General features: G+C 32.2%; 6 protein-coding genes across 8 annotated transcripts in view; 2 read left to right on the forward strand and 4 right to left on the reverse strand.

The window, feature by feature from the left end:
* Positions 1-5,152, reverse strand: part of LOC144840151 (VPS35 endosomal protein-sorting factor-like) — a 79,461-nt gene extending 74,309 nt beyond the window's left edge. The window contains exon 1 of the mRNA XM_078695852.1: positions 5,147-5,152. The gene's annotated coding sequence lies outside the window, so the exon portion shown is untranslated. The remainder of the gene's footprint in view (positions 1-5,146) is intronic.
* On the reverse strand, positions 1,132-4,821 carry LOC144840558 (CMP-N-acetylneuraminate-poly-alpha-2,8-sialyltransferase-like). Its single transcript, XM_078696406.1, has 5 exons — positions 4,690-4,821; positions 4,166-4,293; positions 3,871-3,945; positions 2,295-2,879; positions 1,132-1,858 (listed from the first exon to the last, which is right to left on the reverse strand). Exons 2-5 carry the CDS (start codon positions 4,291-4,293, stop codon positions 1,591-1,593), a joined length of 1,056 nt encoding a protein of 351 aa, XP_078552532.1. The 5' UTR covers positions 4,690-4,821; the 3' UTR covers positions 1,132-1,590.
* Positions 5,153-9,368: 4,216 nt separating the features above from the next.
* On the reverse strand, positions 9,369-14,901 carry LOC144840634 (CMP-N-acetylneuraminate-poly-alpha-2,8-sialyltransferase-like). The gene is made up of 6 exons (XM_078696523.1): positions 14,787-14,901; positions 14,223-14,264; positions 13,982-14,117; positions 13,163-13,252; positions 12,171-12,758; positions 9,369-11,671 (listed from the first exon to the last, which is right to left on the reverse strand). The coding sequence occupies exons 2-6, from the start codon at positions 14,245-14,247 to the stop codon at positions 11,410-11,412; spliced, it is 1,101 nt and encodes a 366-aa protein (XP_078552649.1). The 5' UTR covers positions 14,248-14,264; positions 14,787-14,901; the 3' UTR covers positions 9,369-11,409.
* A 28-nt stretch (positions 14,902-14,929) lies between these two features.
* LOC144840633 (leucine-rich repeat-containing protein 14-like) lies at positions 14,930-18,624 on the forward strand. 2 transcript variants are annotated; one of them, XM_078696520.1, is made up of 5 exons: positions 14,930-15,083; positions 16,192-16,525; positions 16,623-16,691; positions 17,034-17,206; positions 17,384-18,624. In XM_078696520.1, exons 2-5 carry the CDS (start codon positions 16,213-16,215, stop codon positions 18,218-18,220), a joined length of 1,392 nt encoding a protein of 463 aa, XP_078552646.1. In that variant the 5' UTR covers positions 14,930-15,083; positions 16,192-16,212; the 3' UTR covers positions 18,221-18,624. The 2 variants fall into 2 exon arrangements, with proteins under 2 accessions (XP_078552646.1, XP_078552645.1); XM_078696519.1 differs by having other exon boundaries at positions 14,933-15,101.
* Positions 18,625-18,734: 110 nt separating this feature from the next.
* LOC144840640 (dynein axonemal light chain 4-like) lies at positions 18,735-20,479 on the reverse strand. The gene is made up of 3 exons (XM_078696530.1): positions 20,235-20,479; positions 19,699-19,782; positions 18,735-19,468 (listed from the first exon to the last, which is right to left on the reverse strand). Exons 1-3 carry the CDS (start codon positions 20,310-20,312, stop codon positions 19,304-19,306), a joined length of 327 nt encoding a protein of 108 aa, XP_078552656.1. The 5' UTR covers positions 20,313-20,479; the 3' UTR covers positions 18,735-19,303.
* Positions 20,480-23,322: 2,843 nt separating this feature from the next.
* On the forward strand, positions 23,323-26,576 carry LOC144840638 (endonuclease V-like). 2 transcript variants are annotated; one of them, XM_078696526.1, is made up of 8 exons: positions 23,323-23,384; positions 23,554-23,725; positions 23,949-24,083; positions 24,317-24,356; positions 24,578-24,690; positions 24,911-24,979; positions 25,131-25,259; positions 25,450-26,576. In XM_078696526.1, the coding sequence occupies exons 1-8, from the start codon at positions 23,335-23,337 to the stop codon at positions 25,618-25,620; spliced, it is 879 nt and encodes a 292-aa protein (XP_078552652.1). In that variant the 5' UTR covers positions 23,323-23,334; the 3' UTR covers positions 25,621-26,576. The 2 variants fall into 2 exon arrangements, with proteins under 2 accessions (XP_078552652.1, XP_078552654.1); XM_078696528.1 differs by lacking the exon at positions 23,554-23,725 and having other exon boundaries at positions 25,450-26,575.
* The last annotated feature ends 1 nt before the right edge of the window (position 26,577 follows it).

Here is a 26,577-nt window from a genome sequence, read left to right on the forward strand (position 1 = left end):
CAACTCAAACTTTGTAGTAAATTAATGAATGAATACATTTCATAAGCCTTATTTCATTTTAAGTAATGATAATTTAATGAAAAAAGTTCAAATTCAAAGTAGAAAAAATACACTATTTTACGTGTACTAAAAATAACTACCACCGAGAATGAAACACAAATATTAGAGGAAAATGAACTATTTAAAATAACAAAATCGATATAATATTATTAAATGTATAAAACTATTCAGAATAAATATATAAGACCAAAATAATAAGCATGATATATAAACCAATACATTGGGAATATTGTACCTGTAGTATTGTTTATATATTTTAAACTCATGAGTACATACAGGGTAAACATTTTTAGTGTGGTTTCTAAAATCAAAATATAACTTACCTAAATATAAATTATATACCATATTTAAATAAACTAGTAACTATAAAAATATACTAAATATCTTTTTAAAAAAATGAAAAAGTACATCCGACGGAAATTGTAACATACAGTAATATTTGCCTTGATATTAGACACAATGATGATTGTACAAAGATGGTGTTATCTTTGCTTGTATTAATTTCATAACATTATTAGCTCAACATCATTCCTGGTACTTATCCCATCTGAAAATAAAACCCTAGAAGACGGTTGCGACGGCATGAAACTTCCTGAAGAAAAAACAAGACCAACAGCCATTAAGTCGCGTGCTACAATGCATAGTGATACCGGACCGACAGACAGACCGACATAGTGAACTATAGAGTCGCGTCCACGCGACTAAAAAACACCCTTTAGGCAAAAGCTCCAACAATTACGTCCATTATCAACTTCCTTATCATCATATTATTATGAAATTTACTGCAGTAACTACTGTACTTGGTGTAATTTACTGCAGTTACTGTGACATATAAGGTAGTTACTGCAAGATCATTAAATTATTTTGTTCCCACATTTTCATTTACAGTAACTGCATACTTACAAAATTAGAATAAAACACCGGGAAACTTTCTTTAAAAAAAAACACCCATAGGAAAAAATCCACACAATCAAGAACCATAATTTACTGCAGTAACTTCTATGTGCATCAGTTACTGTGACATATAATTAATAGTTACTGCAAGATCGTTAATTTAAAAACCAGCCAGTCTCTATTTTCATTTACAGTAACTACAGACTTAAATTAATAAAATTAATATGGACCTTATTGAATTCGGAGATCGATAATAATCTTCTAACAATGGAGGCGTATTCAGATTTGGACTACGACTACCAAATCATTCCTGGCTGTAATTTTACTTACCAGATGTCTAAATAGCGTTTTAGTATGTGTGAATAGAAATCAAATGTAACAGATAGAGTATCAAAAAGTAGTATTTAAAAATATGTGGCCTTATTCAACAATCACAATTAGGGAAACATGCAACTAATTGAGTACTAATTAATAGTTATTGACTTAAGTGAAATAAGTATCTCACTTAAGTGTGATTCTGAATGGAAACTGATAAGGACTGTGGTAGTCAAACATATAAAAGCCATCGAAACTGTGTAATGGCAAAAAAAGGTCCCTTGTGATTCTACCACTAGTAGACATAGCATTATAGCACATCTACTTATTATTACACTTTCCAGTAACCAGCTTCAACGCACCAATCTCCTCCAACTTCCGCAAATGATCAAACTCTGCAGGAAAATCATGCACATTATTTTCATACTTATATGGAATATCCTCATAGTAATGGTACTGTATATCACGTCCATGGCTATCTTCATGGAATGGGTAGAAGCCATACAGTGTTATTTCATCACAAAATGTAGTCGCTATTGTATAAAGATTAAGCCCTGTTGTCGTGTAGTACTCGGTTAATGACCAAAACCTGCAAGAGAAAAAAACAAAATGGTAGTTTATTTTAGAAAAAAGACTAATGAACAGATATTAAAATGGTTGACATCTGCTCTGCTTCGATAGGAGGTACCAGAGTCCTGAGAAGGCCAGAACTCAACTGATGCTAGCCATACTTCATTCATTTGAACCCTCAGGGTGTATAGGTTTGGGTGCAGGCATGAACATCCACTTTCGCCCTTTTTTTTATCTTTTTTTCACAGCACAACAGGACTATTCCTTTTTTGCTTTACACATTTATATTATATGCAAATGGGTAACGTTGAATGCAATTTATTTCAATTCTTTGTTTCTATCTTGCACGATCATGATACTTTTCTAATTTTCTTTTAAATACAGTATTACAGACGTGAAGACATAATTTCATTAATCATTTGTCAGATAAAGTGTTGAAACGTACAACAACCTACCATTTAATAATTGCTGCTAAAGTTCTCCAACTGTATCCAACACGGATGGCAAGCTTATATTCATCTTTCAGCTTCCTAGCAACTGTTTGCAGACGCATTCGTGCATAGAATCTGAAGCGAACTCCTTTTGGATACCAAATAATTGAATCATTTAAAAAGCGAATTTTTTCTATTATTGCTGTTGTTTCAGGATCAGATTTCTCTCGTGCAAGTAAATTATAAATTTTTCTTACAGTTTCTAAATTGATAATAGTAAAATTAGTTTTTATGCCAACGTCTGAGGCAAAATTTTTTATAGGTGCTATATTAGATCGCATCACAAAATCATATTTTGTGTCTATTTCTTTACCGCAACCGCTACCTAATAATATACCGCCATTTCCTATGACTGCACATCTTTTTTGCGGCTTCACGGATTCAAAGTTAGCTTCCATCTCGGCCGGCATTCCTGATTTTCCATCAAACAAAAAGTTGAGATATTCTATGACATTAAAGCCCTGTTTGAAATCAAGATTTTCAGGCGTGTTGTTTGCAGAATAGATCATCAAGGTATGATCTGGCGGCAGACAAGTCTTGGCAAGTTTTCTACAATTAATAGATAATACTGAAATTAAGATTGTTGCTATAATAGTATAATATTTCCACAATATGCCACGTGCTCAAGGAGATTTGAATAATAACGCTTTTAACACAATGACTTATTTTCATGAAAGTCTCTGACTAAGAGTGAGAGGTTATTAGCTTTACCAGAACAGTGTAATTAATTCTGCAGTTGCCAACTTTCCCAAAAACCAATTTTCCATAATATCTGGTTTTTAAACTGCATTTTACATGGTATGAAATAAATTGGGACTTTAGGACTAGAGAAATACTGGTAGAATTGAACATATGTAGTCACATGGTTAACCAATGTGACTGTATATTATTATTCTTCTCCTTTCAGGCAAATTACTAAAGATAACCACAAGTGACTTCATTCACTGTTCTTCTCAAAGGTGGCAATCCTGTTCACAAGACAAACATAATTCTACAGCATGCCTACAGCCTACAATAAGTTTTTATTAAGTGTAGCTAATAAATAATGATGTTGGTAAAGATAAAGGTAGTATGCAAGAGTAAATGTTGCTTTCAACTAAAGCTTTGTCTACACTATCAAACTTTATGTGACAACAAATGTGATGTTCCCATATATGGACATGATGTCATACCACTACCATATTTGGGTATATCACACTTTTGTTGTGTTAAACTAGTTTGACAGTGTAGCCAGAGCTTTAGACTTAAACCCAGTGTCCATATTTACCAATCATATAGTCATATGTTCCTAAATGCTAAATATATTTCATTTAGGTCAATACATTCTTTTTTAATTGATTTCGAAATAACTGTAAATTATATTCATTTCCTTTCCATTTCCTATTTCCTTTTCCTTTCTATTCTCTTGAAGTTCTAAATTTAATTGAATGGTTAATATGGCCATTGGACTACCTTTGTTTGATATGCATTAACCATACGAATACAGGATGTTTTGTTTTTATTGTATGTCCATTTAGATACCAGGCATCTAGATACTTACTTTATTTTTCTTGCTGCGTCCCAGGTTCCTTTTTTGCCACGCTTGGCTAATTCAACTGCTTTCTCTAAAGGGAAACTGAGATAAAATATAAAATAATGATCTAGGTTAATTTTAAATGTAATCGGTAGAAGAAAAGATGAAAGCTTTGTGTTAGGCTGACTATTTGATGCCGAATTAATTGTAAATTCTGATGGGCAAAAGACTTCCTGCCGTTAATGAAAGAATCATTTGCACAACTATAGAGATATTATAGTACTATACTATAATATCTTTATGGCACAACTAAGGTACGTACGGTTCACATTGTTGTGGCATAGGATATGCAATGGGTACATCTACTGCGATGTAGAATAAAACAGATGAAGACACTAGAAGGAAAAATAAGGCTGGCTTGAATTTGACCTTTGGCATTCGCAGCCTCATCTGTAAAACAAAAAAGAAATGACGTTAAATATGTATATAAAAATTAGTATCAAATAACAATTTTAAGCTTGAGTTTTGGTGGTAGTAGCCTAGACGTGGATAGGCTAGTAACTAGTAGTAGTAACTAGAGTCTAGAACTTAACTAGGCGAGGCCCCTTGCTAGCAGGCGCCCAGCTAGCCTACTGTCTAGGCCCAGCTAGCCTACGGAGCTAGGCTAAGTAATAGTAGGCTAGCTAGTTGTAGTACTACTACTATACTTATATAGGCCTAAGACTAGAGGCCACTGACTGGCCTAGCCTAGGGAGGCTAGGCGTATGTCTACTACAAAACAACATATCACTTATGTGTTCGGGCTATAATTTGTATTGGCTAGTATATTATACATTTGTTACTTACGGTTAATACAGATTCTTTTTAAAGACTTGGAATTACCATTGATTAACTACCACAAAATAACATTCAATATTGTGGTGGTATTTTTATGGGTCGCAGATTATAAATTCGTTTCACAACTAAAACTGAAACAGCTATTAAAAACAAACGCATGCGCAAATCAGTAACTCTGCTGTACAGCACGACGCGTACGTCGTGTGTTGTGTGTGTGACGTGGGGAGTCGATCACAAGCTGATGATGCATCATAAAAGTATACTTTTATTTTGCACATTTAATTTAAATTATTATAAATTTTGAAACAAGTTGTGATCATGACGAGCAATAGAGACATCATTATATATATATTTTTAAAACAATATAATGGGAGGTCTAACAAAAAAAACGGGGGAAAAATCCTCCCCATTATTTGATTTAAGAAAAAACCTATTATTTGGAAAGTAAGGGCAGGACTAAAAGTACGAAAGCCTATTCATGTCAATATTGAGTATAGATTATTATCGAATTTTATTTCTATATAGGCCTACAGAAATATTAACAATTAATGTTGCCAAGGGTACAAAAACGAGTCCATTTGTGCGAGGGACTACTTGTATCCAGTGCATCCGAACGAGTGCCCTTCATTCTTTTGTGCGTAATTAGGGTTTTGGATTATTTCATTATTACTTTTAAATCATTTTAAGGATTTACATTCAAATATAAAAATATTAGAATTATTTTTGAAAATAATTAAAATAAATATTCATTCAAGAAGTAGGCCTCACGGCTGGATAAACGTACTGTGTCATCTTATGACATGACTCAGAATGAGAACGATAGGCCTACTATCGTTTGAAGACTTGGATTTATTGTGTTGATTGATAAATGTAAACATTCATGTAGTATACTGTATAGGACAGGTAACTAGAAGAACTGTTTTCAAGGATAAAATAATTCGTCATCTACTTTCGGTTGGTCGGACGTTCAGACACAAATAGTTTCCCCTATCTGTATTATTTCATCTAGTTTAAATTATTTTTATCATACATTTAGTTATAAAGCTTGGTTCCGCTCTAGTCGGAGGAGACGCAACGCAAGAAGTAGTTTAAACAACACAACACAAGCGAGTTTACCAATCACAAGAGACATGATCCATAGCTTGTGATTGGTTACAAATTACTTCGGATTTCAGATTCAGAGTCGATTTATACTTATTATAGTACAATGATAATTGTTTTCTTGGCAGAAAAACAGAAACAAAAATAATACACACATAATATTTACATTCATGATCAACATGGAACTTAACAACTGATCAAGCAATATAAAATACAAAAGACCTAATGACCTATCTTTGGAACTCATTGTTGAGTAGTCTAATAGCGCTAAGTAAGAATGAAAATGTATGTCTATTTGTTTTAACTGGAATTGTTGTTAATCTTCCAGATATGGTAACTCTAACTTATTATTGAGAATATGAGATTCATCAGCTAAAATACTATTTAATTTAGATATCATTTCATCATTACACATTAATTTGTGTGATATCTTTAATCTCGACACCAGTAAATGAAATATTACTTGACGTGCTACGTACCTAAGCATTGAGAGTAAAGTTCGCGAGAAATTTACAAATATGTTTATTCAATTCAATTTCTTTTATTTCGGAAATATTTCATCCGACCATCAACATCAATACGCTTAATCGTTAGACGACGACATGCGCGATCTATTGTGATGTTGTACCATCGTTTTATTTTCCGTCTCGTGGGCTGGATTGTGTGTCAAGTGGGCCAGTGCGTACTGTTTGTCATCCTGTATCATTTTTGTCCTTATTTTCTTCCATATCAAGAACTTTAACAACTAAAAAAAAATTCTACCACATTTCTACTAATAAACAAGTCAAAAAGTTTTTTTTTTTTTGGCGCCGCAACACCACAATGGGGTATAGCATGCTATACTGACCTGACCATGGAGAACTTTGTTTAGTTATCCATGCTAAAAACACTTTTCAGTTAGAACATACATATACCGCAGAGAAAGTATTAACGACAACATAGCAGAATCAACCATATTTATTTATACAGGCAGACTATTAAAATATAAAAAAACAGTGTCATATTTGGAGGTATATACTTACTATCACAAAGTATCTATAACTGCGATTGAACTTGTATTTATCATTATTATCATTGTACATCGCTACAGTTATATACAGTACTGTGTTTTTCTATCCCTTAAAATTATATATTAAATGATAAAATACACAAGTATTATGAATATTCATGAAATTATGCTGGTCATATTTAAATAAGTCATGTAGGACTAATCCCCATTATTGCAAACGTCATTTGTCAATAGATAACCCGACGCGATGGTGGTGGATACGCTCGTCAGGCGTAAACAAAATTTAAAATTGAATATAAACTTGACGGCACTGTCTCTAACTCACCTGGGAATTACTTAAGAAAAACTTGTCACAAAATGAGTCCAAATTTTGTATTTGGCCTCATTTAAACAAACCCAATTTGTGTTATGTAACATTAGGGTTGAGGGATGGGGAAGAGGATGGGTACAAAGAGGAACAATTTTTAAATATATCTTTATCCATTCACAGTAACTAAATATTTGTTCATGTTTTATAGGCCTATGAATAATATACCACTAATTATACAATGAAACATTTGCGATTTAATACTTTGTAATAGTAAAGTACATGTAACGATACACCACTATACGACGTTTATATTTTTTGTAATTATTAATTAATACAAACGTTGAGAAGCAACTAGTCAGTAATACAGTTTAGTTGTATCCTATTATGTGTTTATATATCTAACAGTAGAGCCTATCCACACTCAGCAATAAAGTGTATTTGTGTATGTGTTTATATATCTAACAGTACCCACACTGAAAGTAAGAAATTTGCTATTCAAATGGCGACCAAAAATGGTTAAATACGTATTTCCAGTATTGCCAAGGGCCCGTACCTACTTGTGTTACCAAATAATTATACTGGGAGACTGAGAGATTGGAATGTTCCATTCATCGCAAATCAATATATTTGTATAACGTATATTAAATCTATCAAAATAGTATTTTTTTAAGAAAAGCGGCCTGTCTTCAACATTATGATGCTGTACTCGAGTTGTTCAACCGGTTTTCAGCTACAAAAAACAATTATCGTAGAAGAAGATAGGTAAATGCGAAGCATATCCTCGTATTATTGTGTGCGGGTATTTTTCAAGATGTAGGCCTACATCCATTAGACAGTGTATACCATGATGATCGGAAAACACCCCTATTTGGGGCAAATCGTTGAACCAACCTAAATTCGTTTTAATTGTCAATAACTAATTATCTAACGCAGTTTAATTAGTAAACAGGGTTACATCAGGTGGTTAAAATCAGTACCGAAAGTACGAACCAACTTTATAATATATAGGCCTACCATCGAGTAAAATTCAAGAAATAACGCGCGATTTACCGACTTTTTTGCCCTTACGTAAATATATAAAAATAATTGGGGCTTCTACGAACACCCATAGAAATAATCTGACACCAAATTCGAACCTCCCCGTAAATCTAACCCATTTATTATACAGTTTTTCGTATACAAGAAATGCAGGGAGTTAAAATTAGAATTAGCTAATTCCAGTTCCTTTATTTTAAATAACTTAAAAAGCCAAACTTCATTCCAACTCAATTTGTTCATAAATACCTTTCCCATTTTTCTAATGTTATGACAGGCCTATACATCATTATGTTTTCATGATCAGCTCAATTAATGTTGGATATCAATAAAATAAATTTGGTTATATCAGAATATCGAGAAATTGGAGCGGGGTTCGTTTTCAAGGCTCATATTAAAATTCAAAATTTTCAAAATGAACCCCCCTCCAATGTCTCGATATTCTGATATTTAACCAAGTTATTATTATTATTATTGATGTCTAATATAGGCCTAGAGTTGAAAACTGACGGATTGTGAAAATATTGATGAATATCGATTTAGAACTTACCAAAAACAGAGGGGGACATTCTAAAAAATGGGGGTTGAAATTTTAGATAGCCGTACAATTTTTACTGTGTTTTATCACTTTTTGATATTAATTGCGATGTACTTTTTTAAATTTAGGGGTTATTTTATTATACATGTTACCATATTACACCCAAAATATACATAATATAAAAATAAAATATATATATACCCCTCTTCCTGAACAATAAAAGCACCGGGGCCTTTATGCGAAAAATAGGTAAAAATATAATTAAATGTTTGTTTATATTTTCTGAAATGCAAATTGTAAAATTCTTTTCCTTACAATATATCATTAGTTATGTGTTTGAAAACCAGTAGGCCTACATGTTGTACCATTAGCCAGCCTACAGTATTATTATTTTTGTTAGTATCATTATCATTATTGTTATTTGCTGCTGTTGTTATTGTTTATTTTGTTATTGTTATTATCATTAGCAGAATTGTCACTATCATTATCATTTCTGAACAATTATATCGCGCGCGCTTGGTGATTTAATGATGGCGAAGAAGAGAAAAGTCAAATAAACCATAGAGATATTATAGTGAAAATATCTCTATGAATAGACTAACAAATATAAAGAATTTAATTCAATCAATGCTTGAAAGCAAAAGTTCACAAACCATGCCTTAGATTATGAATAAAAAAATACCTGACAGCACATTGATAATGTTTAAATCCCATAACATTTATTAAATTATGTTTTAATTAGTAGATGTAAAACCCTCATTGCAGTAAAATTATTGATATAAAAATATTGTATACAATAACAGAAATTTAATATTCTCATTTACATTATCAATATTACGCTTATTACAATAAACTTTTAATAAAAAATCTCTTAAATACTAATCATTTTTTGAAAAGAAATATGTTCATTCATACAAAATATATTATATCATTCTATATTAAATAAGACATTTTTTAAAAATTATAAATTAATTGAAAACATATATAAGTTATTTTAGGAATTACACAGAATGAAATAGAATACCTGTCATACAATCTAACCAATCGCAATCAAAAGAAATTCTTAATAAAAGTTAGAGCACTCATAAGACACAATAAGGTGAACAACAGGGTACTATTAAACAAATTCTATACATATGGATCATAAGTATGTACATTATAATATTAAAATGCTTACTAATCAAAGCTTATTGTAAGATTACATAGTATAGTTTGACTAATAATTTAATATTTAAACTAATATAAATAATGCCACACATACACACTTAATGTAACAACTAATACAGAATGCTCAAAGGTCAAGAATCATTATCAGATCAATTAGATTTTTTTTTATTATTGATGATTTACAGAGTAGGCTACTTACAGTGCAATTCAGCCATCAGACACCCAATTCATGGTGCAGCCGAACATAGGGCTAACATTTTATACCTTTTGTATATTGTGGCTCACTGTATATATAAATTTTAATTTTTTTCAAATACCATAGTTGAAACCTATTTGTGGCACACAATATTGAATTGAATTTCTGAAATTTACATGGAATATTATGACATATATGGCGCACCATACACAAATTGTGACGATTGATCACATTGGAAGCACATTCATTGCTACAACAACTACAACTTTTCTTTTTAATAATCTTATTTATTTATAAATAATTTTATTTTGATAAATCAGTATAATTTGATATATTATTATTAAATCATATCAAATATAAATAGAAAAACTAATTTTACATTTAAACTTAAATAATGCTTTTTTTTATAAATTAAAATAATCACACATCATATTAATTTGCATTCACAGATGAAATTATATTAAATAAATAAAAACTATAACAAAATAACAACATCATATTAAACAAAATTTAAGGAAGAACCTCTAGCACTTAACAGCAGGATCAAGGATGGATGGTGCAAAGGCTACCTGTATTTAATACATTTTAGAAGCCATTTGTTAATAGGCGTTTCATGTCAAACTTCCCTCCCTCCTAAGGACTGGTGAAACAACGGTGGATAGTAGGATCAAAATATTTATATAGGTTTGATGGATTAACATTCTTGGCTAAAGCAGAATTATCACTAAATAATCATTAAACTAAATTACTTTTGGAATGTGCAAAGTACCATACTTGTGTGAATGAGCATATAAATATAATATTTCATTGTAATGTTATATTTGTGAAGAACCAGCATGTGCATGCTATACAGTGGACGTGTAAATGTACAGCAGGCCTGAACATTCACACAAGTATGGTACTAAAATGTTACAATACGATTTTTGTAACAAAAGACAAAATATGTATCACGTTTTTCTTTGCTCTACATCATGTGACGCACGTTGATAACAGAACTAATGTGTAATGAAGTTGTGCTAGCATGTTGAAAATAATCTTTCTGATAATATTATAATACTTCTTTGGTTGACAGCTACTAGTACTTCTATAAACACAATTTAATTATCTTATTATTGGCAACGGTCAGTTACAAGTCGCAACGCACCTATACCATGTAAGATTGTGAGGCGGTCAAACTCTTCATGAAATGAATGCACTTTATTGGCAACGGTCAGTTACAAGTCGCAACGCACCTATACCATGTAAGATTGTGAGGCGGTCAAAATCTTCATGAAATGAATGCACTTTATTGGCAACGGTCAGTTACAAGTCGCAACGCACCAATACCATGTAAGATTGTGAGGCGGTCAAACTCTTCATGAAATGAATGCACTTTATTGGCAACGGTCAGTTACAAGTCGCAACGCACCTATACCATGTAAGATTGTGAGGCGGTCAAACTCTTCGTGAAATGAATGCACTTTGTTTACATAATTGTAGGGAATATCTTCATAGTAATGGTGCGGAATTCTTCGGTTGTGCTTGTCAACATGGAAGGGGTAAAAACCATAAAGGGTGATCTGATCGCAGAATGTTGTTGCAACAGTGTACATGTTTAGCCCTGTTGTAGTGTAGTATTCTTCCATACCCCAGAACCTAAAAATGAAATCAAATCGACAGTTTATTACTACTACTACTTATGTTACTAACCAAACTGATTTGAACAATCTCCCATTTTAATTTATTTGTTTAGTTACACACAGAGTCAGTGTCCTTGAAAAAACAGTCTTGAAATAAGACTTTGGGAGTGGCACTGAACATCTTGTCACCATGAAATCTGAACCCAGGTATCTGTAGCTGAGCATCTACCCCTTCAAACACTCCATTTTTCATTTCATTTGTTCTTAATTTTGTAATCATTGTACATATAAAAATAACATAATCAAAAAAATCTTAACAATCATCCATGGACCGCAGACTGGCAAATATATTTATTACAACTCTAGGAGTAGAAAACGCCAGGACATAGAATTAACAATACGTTATTGATAGGAGCAAAATTGATTAGATTGGGTCCTACTATATAAGTTTGTACTAAGTTAATCTGTTCTGTGAGACCAGTGGAAACCATGCTTTAGTTTATTAATAAACTTACCATTTTATTAATGCTTCCAGGTTTCTCCAACTGTACCCTATCCTGAGTGGTATATGATACTTAGTTTTCAACTGTCTCGCAATAAACTGTAATTTTGCTCTCACATAAAAGCGGAATCTCGCTCCTTTTGGATACCACACTACAGAGTCATTTAAAAACTTTAACCGACGTAACATAGTTTTTGCTAAAGGGTCTTTGAAATTTCCTGTTGATAAAATACTTGATATTTGCCAGATTTTTTCAATGTTGATTACGGTAAGGTTCGTTTTCACGCCGACATCTCCCGAATACTGCTCAATCGGTGCAAAATTTGAACGCATAACAAAATCATGATTATTGTCAATTTCTTTTCCGCAGCTACTGTTTAAAAGAATACCACTATTGCCAATAATAGCGCAATGTTTTTGACGATTTATACGGTCAAAGTTTGCAGACATGTCTGTAGGTGTACCACTTTTTCCATCATATAAAAAAGATATATATTCTACAGGGTTAAAGCCTTGTTTAAAATCGATATCGTTTACAGAATTATTTGCAGCATATATTAATAATGTACTATGAGGTGGCAGGCAGCTTGATGTCATTTTACTGTGGAAATATAATACAAAATAATAATAATAATATCTGATTTACAAAACTTGCCAAATAACAACATAGATTTGTCAATATACTCCAGCAAATATGTTTCTTTTTGTACAGAATCCCATAAAAATAAATACAGTACTGTATATACAGAAGTCCACATGCTTGAGACAAAACTCAAATATATATCAAAAATATATATTGTACTATTAAAACATATACCAGCTACATTATTCAATTATTCAAATTCAAGTACTGCACTACCCAGTTTATTTATTCATGGATATTGATTCACCTAATACAGATAATTTAGTTTAGTAAGTAAACTCATTTTAAACTTAAGACTCCTGGTTCAACTGATGATTAAATAGAGGATGGCTTTAACAATAACTTGAGCATTACTGTCTTACCCTATTTGTCTTGCAGCGAAATAATTAGGTATCCATGTTTTTGCTGTACTGTTCAAATTATTCTTAGCAGGTGGTAGTTTCAAAGTAAATCTATGAAACAAATGGTCAAAATTAATTCTATGAAAGTTACTGCAGTAACTATATCTTTGACTGTGCCAATAACATATTTGTTATAATGCAGTCTAACTTGAAATCACTGAAATAGTCACATGTTTAAAACTTGCTAAATAAATTAATAAACCGGTCTAGAAGTAATTGTAACTGTAGTAATTTGACATAGTTCCTTAAAGATGTATTGTCTCCCTGAAAAAATAATTCTTAAAAAAGATTTTGTTGAATATTTCATTTTAATGTAACATAATAGTTATCCACTTTGACCAAAAATTGGATCGAAAAAAAATGTATTTACCTGAAAAAAATGTAATTTAAAGCAAAAAATGGTCAAATTGGCTGCCAGCCAATGGATTTTTGGTTGAATTTAACCATTTATTTTGTCATTTTATAAGTGAAAACATTTTTAACTTTATAATAATAATATTTTTTAACATGATTAACTTTATCAAAACTACAAAATAACACATTCAAAGTCTGATTTAATTAATCTTCATTTTTCATGTTTTTGGGGGACAATACATCTTTAAATCATCACCTTCATCATTTCAATTATTTAAATAATTGTCTTTGTAATCTTCTAATCATCATTCAACTTTTCATCTCCATTACTCTTCATCTCACTCATCTTTGTTAAATATCTCCTCATTGTTACCCTTATTGTCAAATTCTGACAACATCATTATCTCAAAGAGCAAGACTACTTACGGCTGGCAGCCATGCGGTATTGGATATGAGATGGGTATATCTATGATGAGGTACATCATTACTGACGCAGAAATGAGACAAATGAACAATGCTGGCTTGAATTTTATCTTCGGCTTGCGTAACTTCATCTTAAAAACTGCATGGAAAACAAAACTTTTTAGTTGATAAATAGAAAAAAATATGATGTTGCAAATTTGAGGATATTGAAATTTTAAAAATAAAATTCTCATTTGAAAACTACCTTCCATTCTTGTGCTACCATCCATAGGTCTGACCAATTAGTCTGAAAGAAAACCAACTTAATTAATTATAATATTAATTATTATTATTAATTAATATCAATAATGTTTTGAACAAAAATATAACAACCCATTACATCATTAACACATTGACTCTAGTCTAGGCTACCTCTCTCCAGGGATTGTGAAGAGGTCTAAAGAAAGAGGCACTAGCTAGCTAGATAGATCAGATGCCAGAAAGGCCCTAGCTAGCTGGCCTTATTAGGCTGCTATTATTATTTTAAAAAAGGCCCAGGCCTAGGCCGACTACCTAGCTAGCAAGATTTTGTATTATATTTAGTAGGCCTAGTAGGCTAGCCTCTAGGCCCTAGAGGCTAGCCTCTACTAGGGCTAGCCTACCTAGAGGCCTAGCTAGGACTCCGGAGGTCTTTTACTTAAACTAGAGGAGGCCTATAGGCCTAGCTAGGCCTAAGGCTAGGTTAGGCCTACCTAGCCTGAACTAAACGGTTAAACCTCTCACCATTTGGTAAGGAAGATCAGTAATACTGAAAATAACAAATGTTTACCTTTTAAAAGAATATTTTTATAGATAGGCCGAGGGCCTAGGCCTAAAAAGTATACGACGCGTGGACCTCGGTCCACGGAACGGAACGCGGAGGAGAGGCGATGTCGGGAACTTTTTGTTTTCATCTATGAAACGCAACGTGTGCCTTACACTCGACACATGCAAAACGACACGAAACACCTGACACAGATAAACTAGATTTTGACTAAATAAAAGCTGATTTATTGTCCAGTAACAACACAGTGTTACTAAATACCTGCTATGCGTGCAGATATAAGGATTTAGTAATGAATTAAATGTGTGTTTGATTTCGAAGGTGAAAATTGGATTAGGCCTACTAGTACTAGGCTAGGCTAGTACTACTATTATAGGCCTATACTATAAATAAAATTGTTAGGCTAGGCTAGTCACTACCCTACAGTAGGCTAGTCAGAATTTATATTATCATTTCGGTCGCCGATTATGTGATATTGGCCGCGGGTTAATTTTTATTTGGGTGGCAGCATTGGAAACGGTGAAACAAGGCCATATAGATGGCTGCAGTCTAGTGCTCAAGTTAGTGTTTACCGACCGACCAACCGATCGACCAACTGACCGAAATTGCTGAACATGTTGAAAATGTTTAAAAACATTTATATTTTTTTAATTTGCACGTGCGTAGCCTGTCACTTTTGACGTGCTCGTATAATGTAATTTCGAGTTGAAAAGTAAGTCAAGAAAACAGAAATCGGGCAAGAGTGCGTATTAACATTTTAACGCGCAGTACGCGTGCAAAAATCTGAGCACTCATGGCAATTTTTTAAACGCTTAAAATTGCCTGAAACTAAAAAATAAATTTTGACAATTTGGAAAATTTTAAGCGCGCGTACTCATGCGTTACATGCGCTACGCATGTAATTGTATTGCCATATGATGATTTATGCCCTGAAATTTATTAGTACCAAATTTTATTTAAATGTGATTCATGCTTGTGAAGATATGATTACAAACGTGATTTTGTTGAATTTTTTTGCGCACCGTGAAAACATACTACCACATCGATTCCTGGCCATAAGGAATATACTGTGAAAAATTGACTTGGCTAGATTAAACTGATATCAAGATAAGGTCATATACAAGTTAGTGTTGACCGACCGACCGTCCAACCAACCGACCGACATAGTGAGCTGTAGAGTCGCGTTGCACGCAATTAAAAACTGACGCGCCTCAATTGACAAAGAGACATAGTATATTCAATCAAGAGATGTTTTCTTTAAAAAAATGTTGGATCATGCATCCATCATAATAAACCAATCACATTATAATAATAGGTGGATCCAGATCAATTTAATTTTAATACATTTAAAATCCTTTGTCCCCAATGTATTTTAGAGCAGTTAATTAAAATGAGATATTTCTATTTACAGAATTTCAGCAAAATATGAGCAATGGTTTGTTCATTGTTAAATAGTTGTGCTTCAAAAATTATATCCGATTACCAGATGACCAAAGAAGCAGTGGTCAGCATTCCTCAAGAGTTAATTCAAATTCTGTTTGCTGTGGCCATTCGTGATGGTCACACTCCTGCCACAAAAGTGCTAATTTCCAGCTGGCCATATCAAGTGCTCAATTTGCGTAATGTTGTAAAAATCATGAATTTTTCATTGCGTAACATAAAGCATGACATTATGATCACTATTTTAAATGCAGTGGTTGGTGTAGAAGGCTGCAAACTTGTTGACCTACAAGGATTTGAACTTAGTAAGTTTAATTGTGGATTATTTGTCTACCTCTCAAAAGTCAATTCATATTTGTATGCTGTGTTCAACAATGTTTTACTTTTATTTCTTTTTGAAAGATTGTTTGCAAATGCAGAACTGTTTACAGGCAATGATTAATGGATTCAAACCAAGAACAGACAGTCAATGTGAGTATTGTACGATAGTAAATATATTCCATCCTCCTAAGTATATTATCTGTGACCCATCAACCTGACACAAATTATGTTTTAAAGTCTTCAATAAGCTTCATTTTCCATACTTTACTGTAGTAATGTCTGTTGCTTACTGTATTTATGATTTGTTCCAACATATATTTGTCTCAAGCTCTGTCTACACTATCAAACTAGTTTGACAAAAAATGTGTAATGTGCCCAAATATGCTAGTAATATGCCCATATATGGGCACATCACATTTTGTTTGTCACATAAAGTTTTATAGTGACAGTAGATAGTAGCTTTATAGTACTTTACATGATTGGTCATCGTAGGTAAAAGAGTGATATTTGATTGGTCAGTTGATGCAGACAATTATTCAATTGTTTCTAAGGCGATGAAGAAGTTTTCTGAAGGATCGCAAGTAGAATTGTTATGTGGAAAGTTGAGTGCAGAAGGCTTATCGGAAAATAAACTCATCAAGTTAATAAAATATCTTAAAAATGATGTAAGTTGTTATAAAACATGTTATAAATTAATGAATGTCAACATTGTTGGTGCAATTGAAAATGTTCAGTATGTCAGTTCTATGAGTTGTCTACAAATAATATTACATTTTTATTAGCAAAATTATCCTAGCCCCTTTGAGATAACAAATAACATTAATGTTTTCTTTATTATATAGGTAGCACAAGGATTGAATTTAAGTTTAAACCATTTGAAAAATGAAGGTGTAATTAAAATTCTGCCTCACCTAGACAGACTGAGCAACCTTAGGTGTCTGGACTTGTCATATAATGTGTTTAATCTAACGCTGAGCAACGGTGCCAGTTTATGCAAGTGCTTTAAGGAAGTTTTCACCAGCTTACCTAAACTGCAAGATATAAGTCTAAACTATAACAGAATTACTGGAAGAATTTTAGACATCATCAGCCCTTTAAAAACTCCAGTTAGACTTCTTAAACTGGACAGTTGCTACTTAAATGCTGGTGACTTAAGTTTTCTGGGAAATACAATGGACATTAGTAACCTAGAAGTGTTAGATTTAAGTGGAAATGCCCTTTCATCTTACATTCAGAGTCTCGAGAATCTTCTACTGAGATCCGGTAACTCTCTAATAGAACTGACATTAGCTGGCACTTCTCTTGGAGACCATGAACATTCTTTGACAATGCTGACAAGAGTTGCAAAAGGTTTCAAGAAACTTACATTTTTTTCTGTACAGTTTAATAATTTTGGTAAAGAAGAACAAGTTCCATTGGTGTATGCTTTTGCTTCAATCAAGACCATGAACGAAATGAAGATAACAGAAATAAGAGATGAAATGGGCTTTGATGAAAGTGATGAAGCATACAACTTAGCTCTTAGGATTGGTGGTGTTCCACGTGATCTCTCCAAATACAAAGATGCATTAGACAGAGCTGGTTGTTGCGACACGTTTGACTTAGAAATCAAAGATGAAGAACATGGAGATTTGTTTGTAGATCCCTCCGATTATGGAATAAATTATGCAAATCTTTGATTTAGAAAAAACAAATTATCTCAACTTTATAGTTTCTCTGTTACTTGTCAAATGTATATCAGAATTTCAGTATAAATATTTATACTGTATAATATTATTTTTTTTAAAGTATATAGACTATTACTTTTATATTTATTATACTGTATATTTATAGCAAGGAGTGAATCAAAAATAATTTATTTATAATAATTATTCTAAAAAGCAGATATTCTGAGTTAGGAAGGGTGTCCAGACTTTCCTCAAGTCTCTAGTTAACTGTATTTTATTTTGCCCAAGTATAGGTATGACACGCAATGTGTGCCAAATTGTTTATCTTTTTACCAATATTAAGCCCAATTGCTCTCTAGAACATAGACTAAAGGGTGTGTCCAGTACAATACATTAAAAACAAAGATTGACTAATGATTTCAAACTTTCAAAACTAGATTTATTCAAAATGTACAATAAGTTTATAACTAAATTCTATAAAGTGTTAAAAGCACTCCGAGCAGCTATCTGATAACTTTGGCTATAATTTCAAGGTGACTTTCATCAATACATAACTAGGAAAATTAAATAAATATCAATATTATTTGGTACTCTTAAGGCTTGTTCTCTGCTGATTAAAATTATTTGAACTAAAGCTGGCTGGCTAACCTGGTCTGTTGTGACCATAGTGTACCTGCCTAATTAGACTGAGAGTAGACCAAATGGAATGGTGTTTTATTTTTATCTAAATGCTATACAGTACATACCAACATGTTATAAAATAAATACATTTTATACACAATTTAAGTTAATGACCGATTATTCTTCCATTCTTCAACAATATTTTCATTCAATTTATCCGAATCAATATTGATGTAATATTTATTTTTGGTTTCTTACAAAATTATAAAATGATTAATAATTGGAATTAAAATTTAAAAGAAATGTTTATTTTTGTAATTTTATTGAAGAATTTTAATTTTAAGCAACCATATTTCCAAATACAACCCTAAATAAAATCTCTTTTAAGACACTTGGTGACCATGCATTGTGTAACTACTGTTGTCATTCACGTAGCAGATGCCTTCAGATTACAGTTTTGTGATGTTTTAATGTCTATGAACATTTCCAAACAGTAATAGCCATGTTTCCGCCAAAGAACATGTATAAAAGATTTTTTGTTTCATGTGTGATTTCAAACCCGAATCCTTCCCCGACAATTGCATGCCACGAAGACCCAAATTTCTTGTCCATAGATTCTTTTATAAGTTTTGCAGCACTCTGAAAAACAAAATAATATATTTTTTAAATAGTGAATAGTTAATATCTGAAAAATGTGTAAAGTCTATACTATTAGTATAGGCCTACTATTGTATCTAAGAAAGGTAGTTTTTAGATTAAGAAGTATCATGTCAAGTTCTGAATAATTGTGTTCCACAACCCAAATTGACAGATCTTGCTGAAAATAATGTACACAACAAAATGTAAATGATTAAATAGTGCAGCAGTACCTCATTATTATTAGCAAATTTTTCACATGCTGTTACACACAGTTCCATAGTTTCCGTCCTCATTTCTTCATTCATATCAGAATGCTGAAATAAAATACTCTGATAAAACTAAAACTGGCATTTTTATGAGTAAGTAGTGGACATTTTGTAAATGAAACGAGAGATCATACTGCACATCGCAAAAAAGTGTAAATATTGAAGATAACAATCTGCAGTTTTTAACATTGTGAAATAAAAAAAAACCCTCCCTTCAATATTAATTATATATTAACTTAATTTAATATATTATAAATATATTTTTGTAATTTTAATACTTAATATTGATTAATATTTATAGGCTAAAATAGGCTTAAGGCCTAGTATGGGATAGATTAAGCTTAATTATGAATAATCCGGGCCTAGGCCTTGTTTGGAGAAAGTATTTTTTTCTAGGCCTAAAGAACGTTTGCAATGAAGGCAACAGTACCCCAATTGAACAGTTTCGTTCAATCAAGCGTATAATCGATACCAGCTTGGCCGCCGGCTGGCTAACCTACCCGAATCAATGGATAACTTTGCAACCTCCTGTAGTCTGTTTCTTTTTCGTCCTTTTTTCCTTCTTGTTGCTCTTCCATTGCAATGAATTTTCTTAAATTAACACTTTCTCCTTTCAATAGTTACCCTTTTTTGGATAAAATGTCAATAAATTGACAATTTTAATGGGGATATAATTTACGGAACCGAAATTTGCGAAACCGAGAACTGCGTTTGTTGTAGTAACTGAAGTTTAGTGCTCTTGCGCATGCTCAGAGTATTTACACGTCACTAATACTCTAATCAAAATAAACAAGATTGTTCAAGCATGAAATTTCACATGTGATGATGCAATTCAAGAAGCTGACATTCTCTTTAGTTTACCATTGGTTTCCTGTCTTTTTTTGTTATAAATTACTATATTTTCTTTTATATTCACAGTTATAATTATCCTGGCGCTAATGCAGTTTCGTACCCACCCCTTAAAATTACTCAAAATTGTTTCAATACTTCATCTAACCTACTCACGAGTTGTCTACAGCATTCTGCAAGCATAAAATTGTAAAATATCGATAACTTTTTATTTATAAATATTTTTAATCAATTGATAATTGAGCACCCTTCAGAAATCCATCGCAAGCTTAGCTTCGCGAAAATCATCGCTAGGCCTGCCGATAAAAGTACGGAGGCCTCATAGGGCATCGATCAATAGAGGACGCTGTTATGGTCATATTATAATGTCTTTAAAAAATATTCCTCGTGAAACGAACTTTTAAGTTTTTTCATAAAGAAATATTTTGTGTTTAATTATGTTGTTAATTTTTAGAAATTCTTTTTAATTTGAGTGTTATTGTCTTGTCAAATTATATTTTTGTGAGGGTCTTTAATGATCAGCTTCGGCTGGATGGACCACCCTCGTAAAATATTGTTGAAATAAATAAAGGAACAGTTGCTTCAATATTAAATGTTATATTTTTATTTTATTTTAATAAACACAACAGGAAAGAAGATAAAAAGGAAGAAATGAAAGACATGAAATGATGTTTTCAGTGTCAGCAGAAGTAAAATAAATTCTAGTAATTGATGGAAAACATTTTTATTATAATTATCATTTTATTACTGTACATTACATTTCAATAAATTATATCTTTCTGTTTTTGTTGCATTTCTTATTTCCATGTATTTGAAGAGGTCTTTCATGGGTGAATAACAAATGTTAATTTATATACTTCTATAAAAATCTTAAAACAAGGAAACCATTAGTGTTTCTAATATAGTGATAACATTACTAAAACAATTAATTTGTCATAAGCTCCTTGTTTATTGTGTTATAACAATGTAGCTCAGGACTGAACGAAGTACTGTAATTCTTTTTATTTCATTTTATTTATTTATTTGACCTACAAATCATAATGTAAAATAAACTAAAACAGAGGAAAATTGGTCTGTAGTACTTAAATCTTCAAGTCAGCAGTCCCATACAATTTATCTTCTTTCCTGTGTGAAATTCTACTATTAAAAATGAAAAACAAATTAAAAACATAACATATGATGATACCCACAATGATGAATACAATAATTGTATATTATTTCTTTATTAAAAATACGAAATTCATGTCGGAAATAATGCAAATTATTATTTAGTGCGTGCTTTAAACATTAGTAAATTACGCCCTCTATAGAACGCAACTGTTTACTCTATCAAGAGTTAATGTCCTGTGAGGCCTCCGTACTTTTATCGGCAGGCCTAGCGACGATTTTCGCGAAGCTAAGCTGGCGATGTATTTCTGAAGGGTGCTCAGTATTAATTGATTAAAAATAGTTATAAATAAAAAAAATATCGAATTTTTACAATTTTATGATTGCAGGATGTTGTAGACAACTCGTGAGTAGGTTGGATGAAGAATTTGAGTAATTTTAAGGGGTGGGTACGAAACTGCATTAGCGCCATTACTCGGCCCTAAACCGTCTCGGCCAAAGTCAAGTCGGCCAAAGTCAAGTCGGCCACTAGTCAAGTCGGCCCCAAGTCAAGTCGGCCCACGTCAACTCGGCCAAAAACTAATCGGTCAACTCGGCCCATTGAAGTATGGAACGCAAAAAGTGCAAACGAAGCGAATTGATAAAAAAGAATAAAATAATTTTAAATATACAGTATTATAAATATTGTATATTTTTTATAAACATTTTTATTTACTGTATTAGTCTAATATAATATCTATCTAAAGCTCTATCTACACTATCAAACTAGTTTGACAAAACAAGTGTGATGTACCCATATATGGTAGTGATATGCCCAAATATGGTAATGATGTGACATCATGTCCATATATGGGTACATCACATTATCTTGTCACATAAAGTTTTATAGTGTAGACAGAGCTTAATATATCTAAGAATATTTCGATTCAGTCTGGGAACATTCTTGTATTAACATAAGACCTAACAAACACATTACTGAGACTAACATCACAACTAATAATATTACCGTAATAATATATATAAATAAATACTATCAATGAAACAAAAAAACCACCGGGTGTGTTATAATTTTTATTGAATTTTCCGTTTATCTTGTCGAGGCCTAGGCCTATTTTGTAGGCTTAACGTAATCCTGCAATTATAATATAACTATTAGCAGTTTTTGCATTCCATACTTTAATGGGGCCGAGTTGACGTAAAGGTCGAGTTGGCTTGAGGCCGAGATGATGTGAGGCCGAGTTGACTTGAGGCTGAGTTGACGTGGAGGTGGGCCGACTTGACTTTGGCCGAGACGGTTTAGGGCAAAGTTGACCTGCATCCGAACAGGAATAAACCATGAATAAACCATGCATGGAGTAAAGAATAATAAACTAATTAGTTATCTAGACAGTATTGCTGTACTGCCAAATTAGTTCCTAAACTGGTTGACTCGACTGTACTGATATTAATATTCCTGATATCATAACACTGATAGATTATTGAAATCGATGTCTGTACGACAAAGTATTTTAAAATCAGGATTCCACTAGAATTTTAAAAAAACATCTTCCCAGCAAACAAAAATGATCAAAAAAGCATATCAATTTTTATCTTCCATGTTTATTTTTCATTGATAATGGTCTTTTTCCACAGAAGGTGTGATAAATGGATCCAACAACAGATATTAATGATAGTGTTAAAGCAGAATGGGAATTGTAAGTGGCCAACAGGTTGCACAGCTGGTTAAAACGGGGTGAATGAATACTACTTTTTGATACGTTTACAGACTATTAATATTATGGTAGCGCTAATCATATTTTAACTAGTTTAGTAAAGAAAAATATTAGATACATTTTTTGGGATAAAACTTGTTTTGTCATTTAGAAAACAGGAACAACTAAAGAGCAAGTTAGTTTGTGAAGATGTTGAAATATGGCAGAATGAGAAAGAATTGAACAGTTTATGTTACATCGGTGGTGTTGATTTGTCTTTTGTGAAGGGAGATGATTTCAACGCATGTGCATGTTTAGTAGTGTGCAGTTACCCTGACCTACAGGTGAAGATAGGACCTCCCTACTTACACAAATAAAGTTAAAGCATTACACACTAAGAATCAACCATTTTGCATACTCAAATGCACCCTGAAAATAACCCTTAATAAAGGTGTTTCCTATCTCAAAAGTTCTGCTGTAGTTCACTATCAAAACATTGTTGCTTCAACAATATAATGGTTACGTATCATTATGGTGTTTCTGTATTCTTAATCTCTTTTGTTTCAGGTTGTCTACAGTGACTGCAGTCATATCCAGTTGACAGCTCCATATATCTCTGGATTCTTGGCATTTAGGGAAGTTAGTTTTCTTGTTGACTGCATTGAAAAGCTCAAACATGACAAACCAGAATATATGCCACAGGTTTGCTGTTATATCTGTTTGCCTTCCACCCCCTAAATTCTTTGAATTAAACAATTTTTAGAAAAGTAGACAGTACTGCAACTTATGTAAACATAAATTAAAATAATTGTGATTGATAATACAATAGACCTATAAAATCATAGAGAACTACTGTAATGTTGTAACTCCATGATGTTCTGATATTTTAGTTGCTAGGCCTATTTATTAATATTGATAAGTAAAATGTCTTTCAGGTAATGTTTGTTGATGGCAATGGAATGCTCCATCCAAGAGGTATGATATCATAACATCAGCTCATTTACGTACACAGAGTATATAATTTAAATGTATGTGTAATTGTGAGATTGAAAATTTTGATTGAGTGACATCATGAACTTTGAACCCATGTCGTGTCATGTCATGATATAATGCAGTCCTAGTGGTTCAGGTGGCTGCTTTTTTGTCCAACTTTTATTTTAAGTCTATAATTTTATGGAAAAATGTTTTATCTTTAGGATTTGGTGTTGCTTGCCATCTGGGTGTAATTACTGACATGGTAACGATTGGTGTTGCTAAAAAGCTGCTCCATGTTGATGGAATTGAAAAAGATGCTTCACATGCAGAAAAGGTGAATTATTACTAAACAAAGTTTAACTTTAAAAAAAGTTACCCCATATGTAAATCTAAGGGGGATCCCCAAAACTCCCTAAATAAAATGCAACAGAAAGAACATTTTAATGTGGCTATATTCCCAAATACTAAGTATTACATCATATTTATTTGTAGGCTAAACTGCCATAGTTTTAATATGCAATCAAAGCTTATCCAATCAAATTACATTCTTTCAGATCAAACAGCTAACAAAAGGTGGCGATAGTTTTCCTTTGTCTGGAAGTTCTGGTAAAATTCATGGCAAGGTATGACCGACTATTACCGTTTTATTTTTTCTTCAAACCAAAATAAATGCTTTTTCTGGAATTGTCTCGCATCTTCCATACTACAATTATATTAATACTGTATAATGTAATTGTAAAAAATAGCATCTAAAATTTTCTTTTAATTTATTAGGTATTAAGAGTTTGTGATGAGTCTAGCAATCCAGTGTATGTATCTGTAGGGCACAAAATAAGTCTAGAGACAGCTGTGGACCTGGTGCATCGCTGCAGCAAGCATAGAATACCAGAACCTATACGTCAAGTAACTACACAACAATTCCTTAGACTTATTAACTTCACAGGAGTGCCCCGTGAATAGGGGTTGGCCATGTATTACAGTCCCCTCATTCATTCCAGAGAGAAATATCCCTCTTAATTGGGGGTGTCCCAAATACCAATGTTCCGATTTTGTAGTGGCAGTATTTTATTGAAATATTGTACTTGTTTTTCAGGCTGATATCCGTTCAAGGGAATTTCTACGCGAAAAATATGAACCTAAACTCCGGAAGCAGCCACGTGTTAAACTAAAGAAAACCAAAGATACATCGGGTACACCAAGTTTAGATGCAAGGAATTGCATTGATGATGATGAGTTAGATTGTGTAATATCACTTTTTGAATGAAGTTGTTCACCTCTAACAAAGGACATTGTCTGTAGCCAGTTATGTACCTACAAAAACTGTACTGTATAAAAAAAACTTGTCAATGTTTTATGTCAAACAACACAAAAATTGTAAATAATTATTTTTATATATACAGTAGAAATAATTTTAGAATATATAAACTACTGAAATAGATATTATGTTTTATGCGATTCTTCATAAAATACTGTAAATAATAAAATTTATATAGTAAAACTAAAAATAGTTTTTAATAAATTTTATAAATTATTATTTTATAAAATATTATAATTGGGCAAGCATGATAATTGTTACAAATAACGTTCCCTCATTTTATGAATATTGGAGGAACTCCATTCATGACAGTGAGTTGCAATTGGTCTAAAACCCATAGTTAATGTATTTCTGAACGTCACAGATCGGTTTGGAATAGTGGGAGGACGTATAAAAATTTAATAATGTGCGAGCGAAGCTGGACTCTTTGAGTAATTTATAGGTCGTTTCAATCAATTTCTGAGCACATAAACTTTCCGCCCAGAATACAATTATTTTAAGTTACGCACTTTTTAGGCACTGGTCCTGATGTGCCACTGGTTATATTCATGCAAAATCTATTCTTCTCAGATACTGTATTTTCTGAAATTACATATATGTCGATAGAAGTCTTACTTTCTATTTCATTTAATGATTTTGCTGTTGAAAAGTGAAGGGAACAATCCCCACTAAAAAATATGTGGGGGACATGTCCCCCATCCCCCCAGGATCTGCACCGGTGGTATTTCCACAATCCAACCTACATATCAGTGTTGGTGCAAAATAATATTTTAGGATATCCGATATTGCAGGTTGTTTTTGTGGAAGATGCTATTAATTTCCTGGTGACATTTTTGTATGTTTTGTTTATGTATTATCCGAAATAAAGGGAATGAATGAATATACTGGGTAATAATGTAATAAAAA

Source organism: Antedon bifida, chromosome 4 (assembly GCF_963402885.1).
Source record: "Antedon bifida chromosome 4, ecAntBifi1.1, whole genome shotgun sequence".
NCBI classification, from domain to species: Eukaryota; Metazoa; Echinodermata; class Crinoidea; order Comatulida; family Antedonidae; genus Antedon; species Antedon bifida.

What these genes read in the sequence shown, in the direction of transcription:
- LOC144840633 (XM_078696520.1), top strand. Translation starts at nt 16,213, where the DNA reads ATGGTTTGTTCATTGTTAAATAGTTGTGCTTCAAAAATTATATCCGAT. An exon ending in CCTACAAGGATTTGAACTTA is followed by an intron (nt 16,526 to 16,622) that starts GTAAGTTTAATT and finishes TCTTTTTGAAAG; the next exon opens with ATTGTTTGCAAATGCAGAAC. An exon ending in ACCAAGAACAGACAGTCAAT is followed by an intron (nt 16,692 to 17,033) that starts GTGAGTATTGTA and finishes TGGTCATCGTAG; the next exon opens with GTAAAAGAGTGATATTTGAT.
- LOC144840558 (XM_078696406.1), bottom strand. Translation starts at nt 4,293, where the DNA reads ATGAGGCTGCGAATGCCAAAGGTCAAATTCAAGCCAGCCTTATTTTTC. An exon ending in ATGCCACAACAATGTGAACC is followed by an intron (nt 3,946 to 4,165) that starts GTACGTACCTTA and finishes ATTTTATCTCAG; the next exon opens with TTTCCCTTTAGAGAAAGCAG. An exon ending in TTAGCAGCAATTATTAAATG is followed by an intron (nt 1,859 to 2,294) that starts GTAGGTTGTTGT and finishes TTTCTCTTGCAG; the next exon opens with GTTTTGGTCATTAACCGAGT.
- LOC144840638 (XM_078696526.1), top strand. Translation starts at nt 23,335, where the DNA reads ATGGATCCAACAACAGATATTAATGATAGTGTTAAAGCAGAATGGGAA. An exon ending in TGGAATGCTCCATCCAAGAG is followed by an intron (nt 24,357 to 24,577) that starts GTATGATATCAT and finishes TTTTATCTTTAG; the next exon opens with GATTTGGTGTTGCTTGCCAT. An exon ending in TACCAGAACCTATACGTCAA is followed by an intron (nt 25,260 to 25,449) that starts GTAACTACACAA and finishes CTTGTTTTTCAG; the next exon opens with GCTGATATCCGTTCAAGGGA.
- LOC144840634 (XM_078696523.1), bottom strand. Translation starts at nt 14,247, where the DNA reads ATGGATGGTAGCACAAGAATGGAAG. An exon ending in TGGTAGCACAAGAATGGAAG is followed by an intron (nt 14,118 to 14,222) that starts GTAGTTTTCAAA and finishes TTTTCCATGCAG; the next exon opens with TTTTTAAGATGAAGTTACGC. An exon ending in ATACCGCATGGCTGCCAGCC is followed by an intron (nt 13,253 to 13,981) that starts GTAAGTAGTCTT and finishes TTTGTTTCATAG; the next exon opens with ATTTACTTTGAAACTACCAC.
- LOC144840640 (XM_078696530.1), bottom strand. Translation starts at nt 20,312, where the DNA reads ATGGAAGAGCAACAAGAAGGAAAAAAGGACGAAAAAGAAACAGACTAC. An exon ending in AAAGTTATCCATTGATTCGG is followed by an intron (nt 19,783 to 20,234) that starts GTAGGTTAGCCA and finishes ATTTTATTTCAG; the next exon opens with CATTCTGATATGAATGAAGA. An exon ending in AATTTGCTAATAATAATGAG is followed by an intron (nt 19,469 to 19,698) that starts GTACTGCTGCAC and finishes TTTGTTTTTCAG; the next exon opens with AGTGCTGCAAAACTTATAAA.